At 35.2% G+C, this 15,819-nt stretch overlaps 1 protein-coding gene across 1 annotated transcript; it reads right to left on the minus strand.

Moving 5' to 3' along the window:
* Nucleotides 1-611: 611 nt before the first annotated feature.
* On the minus strand, nucleotides 612-4,568 carry LOC127797763 (AP2-like ethylene-responsive transcription factor BBM). Its single transcript, XM_052330903.1, has 9 exons — nucleotides 4,111-4,568; nucleotides 3,474-4,026; nucleotides 3,275-3,357; nucleotides 3,025-3,033; nucleotides 2,793-2,881; nucleotides 2,384-2,457; nucleotides 2,224-2,274; nucleotides 2,001-2,077; nucleotides 612-1,840 (listed from the first exon to the last, which is right to left on the minus strand). The coding sequence occupies exons 1-9, from the start codon at nucleotides 4,334-4,336 to the stop codon at nucleotides 1,026-1,028; spliced, it is 1,977 nt and encodes a 658-aa protein (XP_052186863.1). The 5' UTR covers nucleotides 4,337-4,568; the 3' UTR covers nucleotides 612-1,025.
* Nucleotides 4,569-15,819: the final 11,251 nt, after the last annotated feature.

Consider the following 15,819-nt stretch of genomic DNA (forward strand, 5'->3'; position numbering starts at 1 on the left):
GGAAAAAGAGAAGAAAGATTGAGAAGAATGACGATAAAGAGTCAAGAAAGAAAAAAGAGTTTGAGAGACGAAAGAACAAAACTGCAATAACATTCTGTTGTCTATTATTATATATCATTGCCTCTATTATAGTGCCTTGGTCCCTCTATAACTCTATCTCAATTTATCCACTTCACCAATGTTGCGCTAACTTCTCTTATTTTACAACTCCTCTTTCTCTCGCAAGAGTTGTTGATGTGATAACAACCTTCTATTATTTGATCATTTGAATTAAGAGGGGTTGGTCTTCAATCCAAACCTTTCCTATTGCCAACCAAAAATAAAGTTGAAAAACTATTTTCGTTTTTATTTTTTCTATCAATTAGAACCATGATCAGGTAATATTTTATAAAATTTTTATAATTTAGATCACACCTTCTAATATAATCTTCCCATAAAAATTTGTTACTTTAATTTCCAAGGAGAAGTCTTTATTTGTATTTATGTATGTTATAAGAACAAATTATTTAACTCATCTTAAACTTAAAGAGTGTCTCATGCACAAACTAGTAGTGTTCATCAAAATGCAATAAAGAAAATAAAAATAAAAATTATAAACAAAAGTCCCGTATTCTTTGGGTCAGCCATTCTTTGTATCATCGTTGTGTTATTCAAAAATTACAAAGCCTGGTGAATTCCTTTCCAATCGAGGATCTGTAAATCTGAAGTTCCCAAAATTCATAGCAACCGATCGAGAAACAAACCTCTCTCCAGCTTGCCATTGCTGAACTTCAGACACCCAGATCCTTAAACAAAAACTAATTCATCATGTTAATATGAAAGAAAGGGAAAATAAATCAAAATCGAAAACAAAAAGAACAATCTGCAGGCCTAACTATCATCTTCCTTTGATCATGGCGTAAACGCAAGCAGGAGGATGACAACAACATGAAGAATCCAAATTAGCAAAATGATCAGTAAGCTAGTTGTGTACACACTTTCCACTTTCTTTCCACCGCCGCGGATTCATCTTCAACAACTTAAAATCATGTATCGTTCCACACCGTAAACGTTTGAGATCCGTTGCAAACCGCCGCAATGGCGCCTGCCCTCTGCGAAAGAGCCGGCACCGCCGTCGGAATCCAGTCGTTACAAGCCGACTGCTGCTGCTGCGATAGATAGTACATGTGACTATTCCTAGGATCCGAGGAACCAAACATGTTTTCGTACCCAAGCTCCTTAATCTCATTATTCTCCCCGAATCCACTCCCGTGAGTGTTGTTTCCAGCAGCTTCTTGGGATATAACAGTAGTCCCCAGTGGCATCACATACCCGCCATTGCCATTGCCGCCGGCGCCGGGGAAGCCCACTCCGCCGTAGATGGGGTTGCTGGAGCCGGAGCTGTGCTCAATCGAGGAGGAGGATTCCATGCTCATCAGATTTTGCAGCTGGAAGAAGTTATGAGGGTTCCCAAGCTGAAGCTGGTTGAGGTCTTGGCCGAAGGCGGCGTGTTCCGTTTCGGCCGGCTCTTGCTTGCACCACAGTCGACCATATGGGTAGTGGAAGTTGAGTGGCTGAGCTTGCTGGAAGGCAATGGTGGGCCAGTTGGCGCCATAACCGCCCATTCCACTGCCGAGATGGGAGCTTATGTTGTCGGCATCGGCTCTCTGGACAGCCTCCATCGCCATTTCAGCCTGCTCGACATCTTTCAGCCGCTTGGCAGCGCCACCTATCGGCAGCGTGCTGCTCTCTAGAATGCTCTTGACATCGTAGCGGCTCATGTCGAAGTTTGTCACTGCGTTCAGTCCGCGGAACTTTATAGCCGCAATGTCATAGGCTTCTGCTGCTTCTTCCTGGGTGCCTAATTAAAGAGTTCAGAGAAGTCAGGCGGGGAAGAGTTGGTATACAGATTTTTTTGTGAATTTCTGGGCTACTACATGATCCGCCCAATACGCAAAACCAAAAGAAGTTGCTAAATTGTGGGTTTCCGAGGAAAATTAAAGAATCAATTGTAAACTTACTGAAAGTTCCCAAGTAAAGATCCTTGTTTCCCGCAACTCTACCGATCCTTGCTTGCCATCTTCCATGCTGGTGGTGTCTAACAACAGACCGAAAGTTGAGCAAAAGCACAATAATAACAAATATATGAATTCTCTAATTTCAACCATCAAACTTTATATACAAAATATAATCGAGCTCATTAATACTAATTATTTTAATTATGAAAATTCTAGTTGGGTTTACCTTGTCACTCCTCTGTAGATGGATGCGCCGCGAGAGAACCCACTGCTTTTCCTGCAGGAAGAATGGAACTATCAGAAACTGCAGTTAATATGTCATATTGGAGAAAACAACAAAATAAAACGAGAAAAAGTTTTTTTTTTCTTTTTTTAAATTTGTTTACCTCCTAAGAGAGGCGACGTATTCTTGCCTGGTCATGTGCTTCATTTCTTCAATCTCTTTTTCATAGTTGCTGACCTAAAGTTTCAAATCAACAAAACAAGATAAAATTGTGAAATATATATATATATATACACACCAACAAGGTGAGTGGATAGAATTCTGCGGCATGTTTCCTTGCTCCTTTTTGCCTAAAGAAATATGCACACAATGATTCCGACATGGGGGTGGAGAATATATATATATATATATATATATATATAAGAATACATAAATAGGTGTATAAACACTTGTTAGGGCATGCATTTGGAGAAAAAGAACGTTGAAATTGACAAGCACTTTGTTCCCAGTTATAGTGCTGAACTAGGAAGTTGACAATGGCGGCAAGGCAACATTAATTGTGAGACACTTACAGGAAAATTGGTAGTGGTAGTGGGACCCCAGTACTTCAATGCGGCTAGATCATACGCTCTGGCTGCCTTTTCTTCCTTGTCATAACCTCCTACATTTGTACATCACATCGATGTTTCAGAAACAACATTATAATGCAGAAAGGGGGTTACCTAGCTAGCTATTACTGTAAATATATATATATAACGAGAACAAAAAGAAAGAAAAGATGAGAAGGGAGCACTCGAAACTTACCCAGATAGACTGCAGATAGGTTGAAGAAGCACACATGTCAGAAAGGGAAGATACCCGCAGCCACAGATCAAATTAGGACACAAGTTAGTGCTATATATTTAGAAAACATTGCTAAGAATAATGGCTTCAAAACCTGGTTAATTTCTGATTCTGAATAAAATAAGTTCAATCTTAAAATACCCTAATTTTTAAAACAAAGAATGCGCTTTCTTTTTTTGTTTTTCAGTCTTTAGATCCTAATAGAACACACCTTGCCTTCCCTTCCGGGTCTGCCCTTCTCTCCTGCAACTATTGTCCCATAGATGAGCTTCATATCTGCCAGTCCATCTATGCCTGCGACATAAATATACAGATGTCAATATATATAGATATATATATATAACCAACCGAGTCAGAAGAACAGAAGACTGTTTATCTGAACGATGAGAACCCGCCGTCACTATTTTTACCTGGTGACGCCACGGTATATAGAAGTTCTCTGGCCGAAAGTGTCAATAGATTTGCGAGGCACGGTCTCTACCGCACCGGTTTGAGCATCAGCCGTTGTCTCCTTGAGCTGTCTGTTATCCGACGAAGTACTACTCTCTCCGCCGCCGCCGCCGCCAGCCGAGAGAAGTGGCAGGGGAGTCGTTGTCTGAGAGCCGGTGCTCATCGACAGCGACAAAGTAGACTGTGCACCCTTGTTGTCCGGCGGTGCCGGAGAACTCTGTTGGTTCCTCAGCCAGTTCTTGATCATTGAGAGGCCTATCGTGCTGGTGGAGCCGCCGCCGCCATTATCCATGTTTGTCTCTGACGGAAGCTGCAACGAACAATTTGGATACATTTGGTCAGAAAGTTTCTGCCTGTGATCGGCGAAAGAGTGTCCTCCGAGAAAGTTCTCGAGCTTCGGCCCATGGTCTTCAAGGTTCTGGTTACTGCATGAGCTTCCCATTAACATAGAAAGCTCCGAGCTGGCCTTGTAGTTACTGCTCGAGTTCATGTTAACACCTTTCATGTTCCAATCTGCGAAAAAAGACGGCAAAATCAACTCAAAAATCGAAGACCTAGCTTTAATATACAAGGGTTCGCACTTTGTAGGTGACAAACCTTGCGATTGATTGTTCCTGTTGAATGCTTCGAATATGCCAAAAGGGGCCGGAAGGTTGAGAGAAGGAACGGTGGAGTCGGAAGCAAGATCGAAGCATTCACCGGAGACGTCGGCGCCGGAAATTTCTTCGGAGTTGAAGCCCAGACGGGAGACGGCGGAGGCATGTGAATGGTCCTGAGGCTGCGGCGAGAGGGAAAACCCTAGCCAGTTGTTCATGGAAGCCATTAAAGAAGCTCGATCGAAGCTTGAATCACAATATAGCAAAGGAGATCAGGGGAAGAGAATCAAAGGGTTAGCTAGAGAGAAATTAAACCATGAGCAGTTGCAGAAGAAGCGGAAGGGTCCAAGAAAATGAAGAGAAAATATTCAAATGAATTGAATTGTTGGCCAAAATGAAGGGTTGCATATAAGATCCCTCAAAGGTTATATAACTCTCTCTCTCTCTCCTAATTCTCCTCTATTTTGGAGGGATCATCATAAATGAAGAAGATTGGGAGTGCCCTTAAATCAAAGGGGCAGCGCAACTCTGATCCCCAGACCTCTATGATTTTAGTGATAATAGCAAAATGGAAGGGTGATGAAGGGCAGCCTCGTACTTTTGTCACCTTCCTACTTGAGGTGCCCAAAGAATAAAAAAAAAAAAAAAAAATACCGTATTTAGGGCTCTGCGAATTAAGAAGGTTAATTTGGTAAGTTGAAATTGGGGTTTTGTGGATGAAATGGTAACTAACGTGGAAAGGCGAGGCTTCGAGCTTATCTTCTTCTTCTTCTTCTTCTTCTTCTTCAGCATGCATTATGTATGTATGTATGTATGTGTATTGAGTACGGGATAGGAATAGGAATAGGATAGGAATAGGGGAGATGGAATAATAATAATAATAATAATAATAATTGATATTAATGAAGATGGAAAGGTAACCCTAATATATATATATATATATAATGTGGGAGCTAGCTAGCATGTGGAGTTCCGTAGTCTTTAAACAAACTGCATGCTTCCTCCCCTCTTTGGATTTTCAGGCTTCATTCGTTCTACTTTAAGCACCTGTCTTATTCACTAAGCTACTCATAGTCATTCCCCCTCCCTCCCATTGGATTTCTATTTGTACTCTCTCTGTGCCTGTATATATATATATATATGTGCGTGTGTGTAAGCATGCATATATGTATGTATCAATTCAAAAATAGCAAAATCTATTTTTTGGCCTCTATCTACTTTTAAGTTTTTTTTTAATAGAATCACTTAAATTTTTTGTTCTTTTAATTATATCTTAAACAAAAAGATAAAGTGAGAAAAATTAATTTATTTTTTTATATATATATATATCAAAATACATAAATTAAATTAACTCCAAAATAAAAATATAGTGATATAATAAAAACAAGGAGAAGTTTAAATTGTCACACGAAAAAAAAATCAAAATATAGGAATTAAATTAACTTAAAAATACATATATAAAGGTATAATTAAAATAATAAAAAATTTAAATTATTACATAAAAAAATATAAATATATATATGTGTGCGCGCGCGCGTATGCGTGTATTTGAGGACTTAAAAATAGAATAAGCATAGTGATGCACAGGATAAATTCACTAATTAAATTCCCTCCAAGCTTAAAATTGAGAAAGTTAATTTTTTATATTTTTATTTTTATTTCATAAATTTTTTACATTTTTTTATGGGAAATTAGATTAGATTTACATGTTAATAAAATGATCACAATGCACAAATTAATATTAAATAATTGTATATAATTTTATTATTACAAATTTATTAAATTAAAAATATCAAACTTATCCTTAAGTGGAGGAAAGATGACGTTAATTGATCATTTGAAAGGAAAAATTAGAGAAAAATGAAAAAAAAAATATAATTACTAACTTAAAAAAAATTATTTTTGAAGTTAGAAGTAAAAATATAGTATTTGAAAATCCAATCAAAACTATATTTGCTTAAAAATATAAGAAAATTTAAAAACTGTGCTTTTGAAAATTCAATCAAAAATCATATTTCGTTGGAGAAAAAAAATAATTAAGAAAATTCAATTATTTTGAGATTATTTTATTTTCACAATTCAATGATAAATTAGAGATCGATTAATATGCTTTCATAATTCAAAGATGAATTATATTTCGGTTTGTGGAATAATTAGCTTTTGTACTTCTCTATAGATAATTTAAGATTTTGCTTGAGTTTTAAGTATTAATTAATTAGGGTTAATATTGATTACATTATCTTTCACTTTTTTTTTTTTTCTCTATTTTTACTCTTATATCATTAATTGTTATCACTTTTCTCTTCTTAATTAATGATAAGTAAGTGTTCATTTTGGCTGAAGCTCATGCACTCTTGAGCCAAAAAGAACATGTATATATACCTCATATGTAAATTTATATATATATTTTGATAATATCATTTAGTATTGCTTTGTGGAATCTTATTGTTATAACCTAATAGGTCAATAAATCACTTTAAGTTGATACTTTAAAGTGAAGACCTGCGCTATTACCTGTACTCACTCATCTCCTATTTACCCAAAAAAAAAAAAAAAATCGTAGGAATATAATTTTGGTCATTTGGCAAATGGTAACAGATGTGATAATATATATAGAAATGTAATGTAATCTGACAAGGACAAAAAAACCCACACGCAGCCCCTCTCCACACCCATTTATTCATGCCCAGTTGGACACCCACCCGTCATTTCAATGTCAGAAATCTGCTGCTGCTGCTGCTACCACCCCTTCCCCCTCTCTCTTTCTCGCCCCTCTTTCTCTCCAACCAAACACCCATAACTTTCTCACATTCCATCCCCTCCATTCCATCACCATCCATCCCTTTCTTTATTTTACTACTATTGTCATCATCCCCAGTCCTAATCATCATCAAACTGCTCCCCCGCTGCAGCCGGGGGCTCTCTCTCTCTCTCTCTCTCTCTCCCCGGTGTGTGCTGCTGCAGATTACAATAATTCATGCATGACTGACATTATTTTCTTGGTGTATGTGCAGAGACTGAGAGTTCTTCACAAATATGTGCTAATTAATTAATTAAACTATATATATATATATATGTATGCATGCATGCCAAGCAAAGAGAGATATAGTGGAAATATATATACATATATATAGTATAATATATTTTCATATATGTATTCATGGGTTTTGCTTCTTGTGCCCCTATTGCAAGACACTTAACCCTTGTCTTCCGGGTCTTAAGGTTTTTATTTCCCATCATTCTTACTCTTATAGGGACACTTTGCAAGAAAATCTGTTCTCCTATAGCTACTTACCCACCTGTTTATACATGGAATTTCATTGCTTAATATGTATATATATATATTAATTTTTTAATTTATGCAACAAATTAATTAATATTATTGTATTATTATATAAAATCACCCCGATCTTAGTTTGAATATGTAATAATTAATGTTAATATATATATATATATATAAATCACGTTGTTGGGCTGAAATTAATTAATTAAAATGAGTGAATCTGATTTCATTTTCTCTTCAAACGCAAGCAAAGAGGATCTTGAATAATTGATCAGCCCAAGTCAACAGTGGTAGTACTTCCAAAATGTGAATTTTTATGGAAGCATTATTAGAGTGCATAATTAAACTAATTAAGTTATTTTGTCATGTGTTTTCACTGATATATACATACATACACACACTTACACACTATTTATATATTGATTGTGTGTGGTGAGTGCTATTGCTATGCATGTGAAAGAGTGCAAAGAGAAAGAGGTGGCTCACTGTAAGTTTGACCGTCAAAAGCCTGACTGTAAAAATAAGATAAAGAATTGTTTAATAAATGTTTGTTTCTTGGTAATCTCATCAATAATCATCCCCCGTTCTGGCCCTCTCACTGACCTCTGAGACCCCACATGTGTGCAACTTTTAACCCTCCCCTCCCCTCCCTCCCTCCCTGTGTAAGTAAATCTTTGTATCCAGTTTGTCTATTAATCTTAATTGTAACAATATAAGTATGCAATACACATATACTGTAAAGAATTCAAAGAAGTTGCAGAAGGAGACTGCATGCATTCAGTAGCTTAGTGATTGGCACATCTTATTAGTTCGAACCTGTAAAATTTACATATATTAACAAATTTAAGGGTGACTTCTTGAAAAGGGTGGCAATATTTACATATGAAAGTTACTGTTTACCTATTATTATAAGTGTTTAAAAAGATAAATAATACTATTTTTTAAACTTATATATGTAATTTTCCAACACTTAAAATATATGTACAAATTTACAACAATTTCATCTAATGATTACTCTTAGTAAATATTTTTAATGTAAAAAGTTATTTTATTTATAAAATATTAATTATTTAAAAAGAAAATTATACTAGGTATACTCTTTGAGTTTTAATAAAAAGACATAGACACATTTAACATACTTGGGAAATGACAAAAATCTCTTATTTAAAAAATGTAAATACTATTTGGATACTTAAATTTGATATTTTTACCAACACATTGTGTTAATATCATGTACATTTATGTTGATATAACATACAAAATAAGATATCAACATACAGTATCACCACAAGTAGTGTCCAATTGGCAATTTCATATAAAAATAGGTGGAAAGAATTTTACTCTTATGATTTAAATAATTTCTCTCATTAAAGACAACCAATCGTACGTATCTCTTTTGTCAATCTTTCTTATCATTGCAACAAATCCAAGCTTTATTTCTTTCTCCAAGCATTTCCTTGAGAATTGCTAAACGAGTATGTCTCGACAAATGATTCTATCACAAACCCAATGTCAATAATAGCCCCTCTCTCTTATAGTTTGATGACAACAAAGATATACATCTTCTTCTTATCTAATGATATAATTAAGATCGATGGGGTTCTCTCTTTTCTCAACGACCCATTATTTGTCTCTCTCTACATGTTTTTCTTATTGTTTTTCTCAACAACCCCATTGGCAAACTTTCTATATTTGCATCTATATCTTTTCATTTCATTCTTTGTCTTCCTCCGTCTCCTCTCTCTTACCATAAGAACAAATGATGGTTATATCAATGGATTTATTTTTCTATAATTTCAAAGAAAGAAAGAAAGAAAGAGAGAAAATGCATTTTTGGCATTTGAAAAGTTAAAGTAATAGTCATTTTCTAAGGACAAGGGATGAAAGTGATGCATAATTAATAATTTCAAGGAGATCGATCATTCTTATTTTTCAAATGTCAAGAGGTTTTATGTATTTTTTTTTTTTTTATAGAAATTCAGGGTTGCGATGTAATTTATCCATTATCTAAAGAAAAATTTCACATGTCACCCATAAGATTTGATTAAATTAATTGCATGGATCACCTTTATATTATTTTGAAATTAAAATAACATGCATGCAACTCCTTAAGTTTTATAAAATAGATCACTTACGTCCTATATATCATTAAAATAAGCATCTCTTTAACATATTTAAAATGCTGTTGGTCTCTCAAGTAGCTAGCATTATTAATTATAGAAAAATAAACAAAAACTACACGTACGTGGTTGGCAATGGCATTAATGTCGACCGACCCCTCAGTTCGTACGTCTTCGCCATTGAATTCAGATCAAATTTAAGTTCCATTCGAAGACAGAGATTTAATCTGAGATATATTTCGTTGGAAAAAATTCAAGAGCCAAAGAGAGAGAGAGAGAGAGTTAAACGACTGCATGTGAAGGAAACCTATTAATGTGAGTGGCGACGGTGGAGATGGCAATTAGAATTAGGGTAGAAAAGAGAAAAAGGGATGGAGAGAGGAGATCGAGGTGGAGTGAAGTACGGCTCGGGAGGTGGTGGTGGTGGTTTCGCCAAGGAAGGAAGAGAGAAGAAATGAAAGATGAGGTTGCATTAATTAATTAATTATTAATTATAATTAAGGTTTGATTAGTTATTATTAATGAAATTTATCGATACATTATTATTATTATTATTATTATTTAATGCAACGAATAGTGTCGTGAGCTGGGTTTAGGGTGGCATACATACATACATACATATATATATATATATATACGATCGAGCGCGTTTCAAAAATAAGTTTTCAAATAATAATAATAATATTTGAGTGGGTCGCCGTCACGGTATCTACAACTGGGACTCACAGATTGACACGTGTACGTGTAAGTATCCTAGTACTGTCTCTCTCTCTCTCTCTCTCTCTTTCTTTCTTTTTCTGATATATATATAGATATAGATATATTTACAAGTAGAAATTAAGCGCCACGTACGTTTCACTTTCTGAAATGGGTATGGCTTTTGTCTGCACATGCTTTTTTATTCACATGAAATGAAATCATCGCAGCCCTCTCTCTCTCTCTCTCTCTCTCTCTCTCTCTCTCTCTCATCTCTAAGTTACCATGAAAAGTTAGTTTCCACCTTCAAAACAAAATAAAAATAAATATGATATTACTAATTTAATTTTAGATCCTTAATTAATAATAATAATATAATTATACCCAAAAAAAGAAATTAAAATATTTTTTTATAAAAATATTATTATTATTTCCCTTAATTAGCAGCAATAATTGCTCATCTGGTGCGATGGCTCCACAACCAATTAATGTACAGAAAGACGATGGACGTATTGCTACTGTGCGGATCACCGTTGATATATATATATATATATATAATATGTTCAGTATGATCGACGGCTATAAAGCATCCTTCAGTCATGTTGGGTCCATTCCTTTATTTCCCACTCAATTATTCATATCTAATTTATGACTCGGGATGGTGTTGATTTTTTTTTTTCTCTGTTAGTGAAATGAACTCAAAACTCTTATTATTTGACTCATTGATTCAGATATTTTATATGAATTGAAAATATTTTTATTAAGAGTCTCTGTGGTTTAGTTTTTTTAGCGGGAACATCTTTTTTCTCGTCACTAATTTTATTAAATTAGTCTGAATAATATTAATTAAAAATTAAATAAACTGTAATTAAATCAAAATAAAAACAAAAATGATCACGATGATACTTATATATCAAGAGATACACCTTGAGCTATACACCTCGCAAATGACCAAAATATCCCTCGCACCGTTTCACCGTCTTGAACGAGAGATATTTTGATCATGCGTCTCACCATCTCGTTTCGACGTGAGATGTGAGAGGTATATATTTTGATTTTTTACATGTGTATGTGTAACCCAAAGTATAGAAAAAATATTTTTCAAACAAAAAAATGAAAATTCAAATAAAAATTGCCGATTGGAACCATCACCAAAACCTATTGACAATGAGCTCCTTTCAGAACCCATCATCGATAGGTATAAAGAAAGAAAGGATGAAGAAGATAAAGATGAATTGATGAAAAGGCGAAGAAGAGAAAATGAGTAATCGAGACGATGAAGACGCAATTGGTGGCCTCTTCTTCCCAATTCTTTTTATCCTTTTCCTTCTTTTTCTTCCTGGATTTGTCAAAGTCTTCTTCTTTTTATTCTCCTTATTTGTGTGTAAATGTACATGTTCTAGCTAGCTAGAACCCATTGGCAACGAGAGTACTAAACCAGTTGCCAGATGGGTTCCAAAAAGGAGCCCAATGCCAATGTGTTTCAATGGTGGGGTTCCCCCTGGTGGTTGAATTACCATCGCCACCCCATCCCCATGTTGGTTCATTTAATTTATAGATTGCTTCTAATTCCTTGTGGTGGTTCTCCAATCTCTCCGGCCGGTCCGGTGCCAACTTTGAGAGTCTCCTTCCCGCTCTCAATCTTTCCTTCCTCCTCCAATTTAATTAATTTGCTGTCTGTCATCCTCAGCCAGCTGGAAGCCAGCCATCCCCGCCCGGTGGTGATGGGGGATTTTTTTTTTTTTTTTATTCTTGATTTTGATTTTAATTTAATTTAATATAATATAATAATTTAATTAAAGCTTAATTAGTTGAATCTCCAGAGTCATTTTTAATTGGTAATTAAAAAGTCTTTATACAGATGACTTACATTATAAGGGATGATATTTCTACGTGAGTTAATTACCCTTCAAAACATCCAAAATAGGTGGGTGATTTGATTTGAGTCATAAAAGTGCATGCCCTTGAGTCTGAATGTATGTGCCAAGTGTCGCATAACCAGCAGCTATACTTTGGGAAGTAGACATGTCGGTTCACAATATATATATATATATATATAATAAGCATGCAAAGAGAAAAACTCTCTTCTAGTATATTAATTAATATTAAGTGTGTACAATTAAAATGGATTGTTTGGATGGTTCAATTAAGCATGCAAGTCTCTCTCACGCTGGAGCTTTGGTGTTGAATCAATGGTTACTAATTACTTAGATATATGGGCGTTAGCATAAGGGAAAGAGTTTCTTTTACTTGTTCTTAAATGTGATTAATAATATTATTATTATTTACCAAAGCTACTATATATATAGAGAGAGAGAGAGAGAGAATAACTAAACAAGAATTCTTAAATAATGAACAACTAATTTTGATATTCACAATCAATCAACAGATGTTAAATTCTCTTTTAAATATGCTTCTATGGGTGTGAAATTACAAGGCATAACACTATAATTACTTTAATTTTTTTACTTCAAATTAAAAAAAAACACACACACAAAATCATAAAGACTTCTATGGTCAAATCAAAACTATAAATATTATCCTTAAACTAACCCAAATCAATGCAGAATCACATGAAATAACCCAAATAACCCAAAACTATAATTTAGGGGAGAGTGAAGAATAATTAAACACAAAAGGTTAAGGTTGCACAAGAAGCGAGGAGGTTACATGAATAATGCCACCAATACATACAACCAACATATTATATATATATATATATATATAAATGAAGGAGAGGGAGTGGCGGAGCAGTGGCGGTGGGAAGTGGGGTTTGCGTCGGAGAAATCGGCGGAGCACCCGTGCCTCCTCGGAGATCAAACCACAACAATATTACTTGATCAATATGCATGCATGCATGCATACATACATATATATATATATATATGATAAAGCTATAATTAGATACAATTACTTTTACCCAGAAATGCATGTGTTGTGGGATGGATTTTCCAGGAAAATTTATGGATATAATAAAGGAAAAGTTGGGAAATGAAAAGAGGAGAGAATGCATGCGTGTCTGGAACTGTACTTCTTTTCCTTGCATCTGAAAATGGAATCATATGATTTGATAAAGCTATGGAAAAACCTAGGAATGCTCGTTCCTCTCTTTCTCTTTCTTGGGTTTTGACAATGCAACCCTAAGCAACGGAAATGCCAATGCTTGGGATTCAAACCTTTTTGACTTGACCATTCATTCAAACCTCGATATCTGATCGATCTTTTTCTACAATTAATTTAATTTTTTTTATTCTTTTGTATAAAAAAAAAGGCATTTTTGTTAGCTTACAAAAAATTTCATTTAATTACATATGATAACAGTATATGCTCAAGGGCCAAGACAAAGAAGACAAGAAGTTAAATTCTTAGAGAAGAAATTTTGTGATTAGAAGTGCAAAAGGCAGTTCTCTATTTCTTTATTTATAACCCATGAAGTTTGATTCTTTTTTATGTTTTAGATTTACAGTTTTGTTTGCATGTGTGAGTGTGAGTGTGAGTGTGCGAGTGCGAAGCGGGTATCAGTTGTTGTGTTGAGTCTGTGTTATTACTTCGTTTATAGAATTAATTTTCATAAGCTATATGTTGCAGGCATTTTCCTACTTTGGGATTGAACCCAATGAGGTTTGGAAAATGGAAATGGCGAGCAACAAGACAACGCCGACGTCGCATTATTCCTTTTCCTCCTCAACTAATTTAGATTGAGGAGAAAGGGCAGGTCGAGAGAGGCTACCAATACATATATAGCAAGGCAAGATAAAGGTATCAACCATAAACTAAGGGGCCAAGTGATTTAAGCTTGAGATTGGCTTATAATTAAGTGACCACTAAGGGTCGTAGTCTTAAGAGTATTGATCAGGCAAACCATCTGATATTAATTCTTTCCCACAAGCCACCTAAAGCTCTTCCAAGCAACCAAAATAATAAAAAAGGGATTCCAAATCAAAACCACATGAACCTCATAGAAACAGCAGTTTTTTGTTGCACATGGATTGCTACTACTACTACTCTTGAATCTCGAGCATTCGTTCCAGCCTTCCTTTTTAGTAATAATCAGCAGTGTGATAGCTAGCTAGCGGTACGCAAACCAGTTCTGTGATCGGAATTCCATAGGTTAGAACAGGGCATCTTACTAGGGGAAGATGTTTGATTTGGATGTAGAATAGCTGTTATTCCGAGAAATCAATCTAATATATATATTTGCCATGGATGTTCCAGCTTCATAATCATACCAACACGGATCGGAAGTGGAAGCATCCAATCCAAGAGATGGAGAGTGAGCGTGTGTGTTTGTGTCTGTCTACTTGTAACATTCCGTAATCCGTACGTGCATGCTGGTGGGGTTGGGTTAATGGTTCTGAGTTCCCACCAGGCAATGCAATGGGTTTGTCATATATAGTTGTGCGTTTGAAGGTTTCATGGTGTTCACTCAGATTAGGTGAAGAACAGCTAACTATGGTGTTGGAGATATAAAGCTTGGATGATCGTCCAGTCGTCCACCACTGTGACCGTGGAATAGAGACAACTCAAGAGGGCATTGGATTTGGAGGCTGAATCGCCAATATTGTCTGTAGTGAGGAGCCTTAATCTCAGCCACATAGAGAGGAAGTTGTCCACCAAAAAAGAAAGAACTTTATATTTAACTTAGCATTCTTCTCCTTCTTGTTTCTTGTTTCTTGTTTCTTTTATTTATTTATTTATTTATTTTGGCTAAATTAGCACTTCTTTATCTAGGCGCTATTAACATGCACATAAATTAATTTTACATCCCTTTTGAATTTTAAATTTTTAATTTAAATATTTCTTATATTTTATATTTTGTCAAATAAATATATAATTTTTTAAAATTAATCACGTCACCTAATCTATTATTAATAAGGATAAATAAATTGATTGCATACAACTTTAGCATATTTTTACTATAAGGCATGAAGCCCCACCTTTATTCTATTAATTAACTCAAAATATTAAATAGTTAAATATTAACACATATAGTATAATATAATATAATATGATATGATATGATATATAAGCATATCTGAAAGAAAAATATATCATGATAAACATTAAAAAGTATATATGATAAGTTCAAGAGTAAGGGAGATGGTAGCTATAGAACCATAGAAAGTTTCTCTTATCTAGTTACCAGTAGGGCTCCCCGGCTTTCCGCTTATATTTGGGTTTTGGCCTTGCGGTGGCCGTCGACTGGTCGGTTGCTCGTGAGCGATGAAGGTTGGTCTGACGGGCTCCTGTTGTGGTTTCTTCCCTCGAGGTTATATCTATATATATATATATATATGTTGGGCCCCAACTGCATGCACGAAAGGGAAAGGCTGCCCCGGTTGGCCGTTGTTGTGTTGGGTCGCCCTGTGATCTCCCCAAAGGAAGGAATGGGGGGGGGTACGATGACGGAAACGGCGGCGTCTGCTTTGGGATGGTTGCAGCCTGCACTGCAGGAGGGGACAACCAGTGGGTTTCAGCTTGGGTTGCTGGTTTTGGGCTTGTCTTTGTGCCTGATTAAATTAAATTTGGTTTTGTTTTTCTGTTAGCCTTTTGGTTTGGGTCTCTTCTCTTCTTTGCTTTGCTTGTTTTCATCCACTCTTGTTGAATTTGG

Source organism: Diospyros lotus, chromosome 3, assembly GCF_014633365.1.
Source record: "Diospyros lotus cultivar Yz01 chromosome 3, ASM1463336v1, whole genome shotgun sequence".
NCBI classification, from domain to species: Eukaryota; Viridiplantae; Streptophyta; class Magnoliopsida; order Ericales; family Ebenaceae; genus Diospyros; species Diospyros lotus.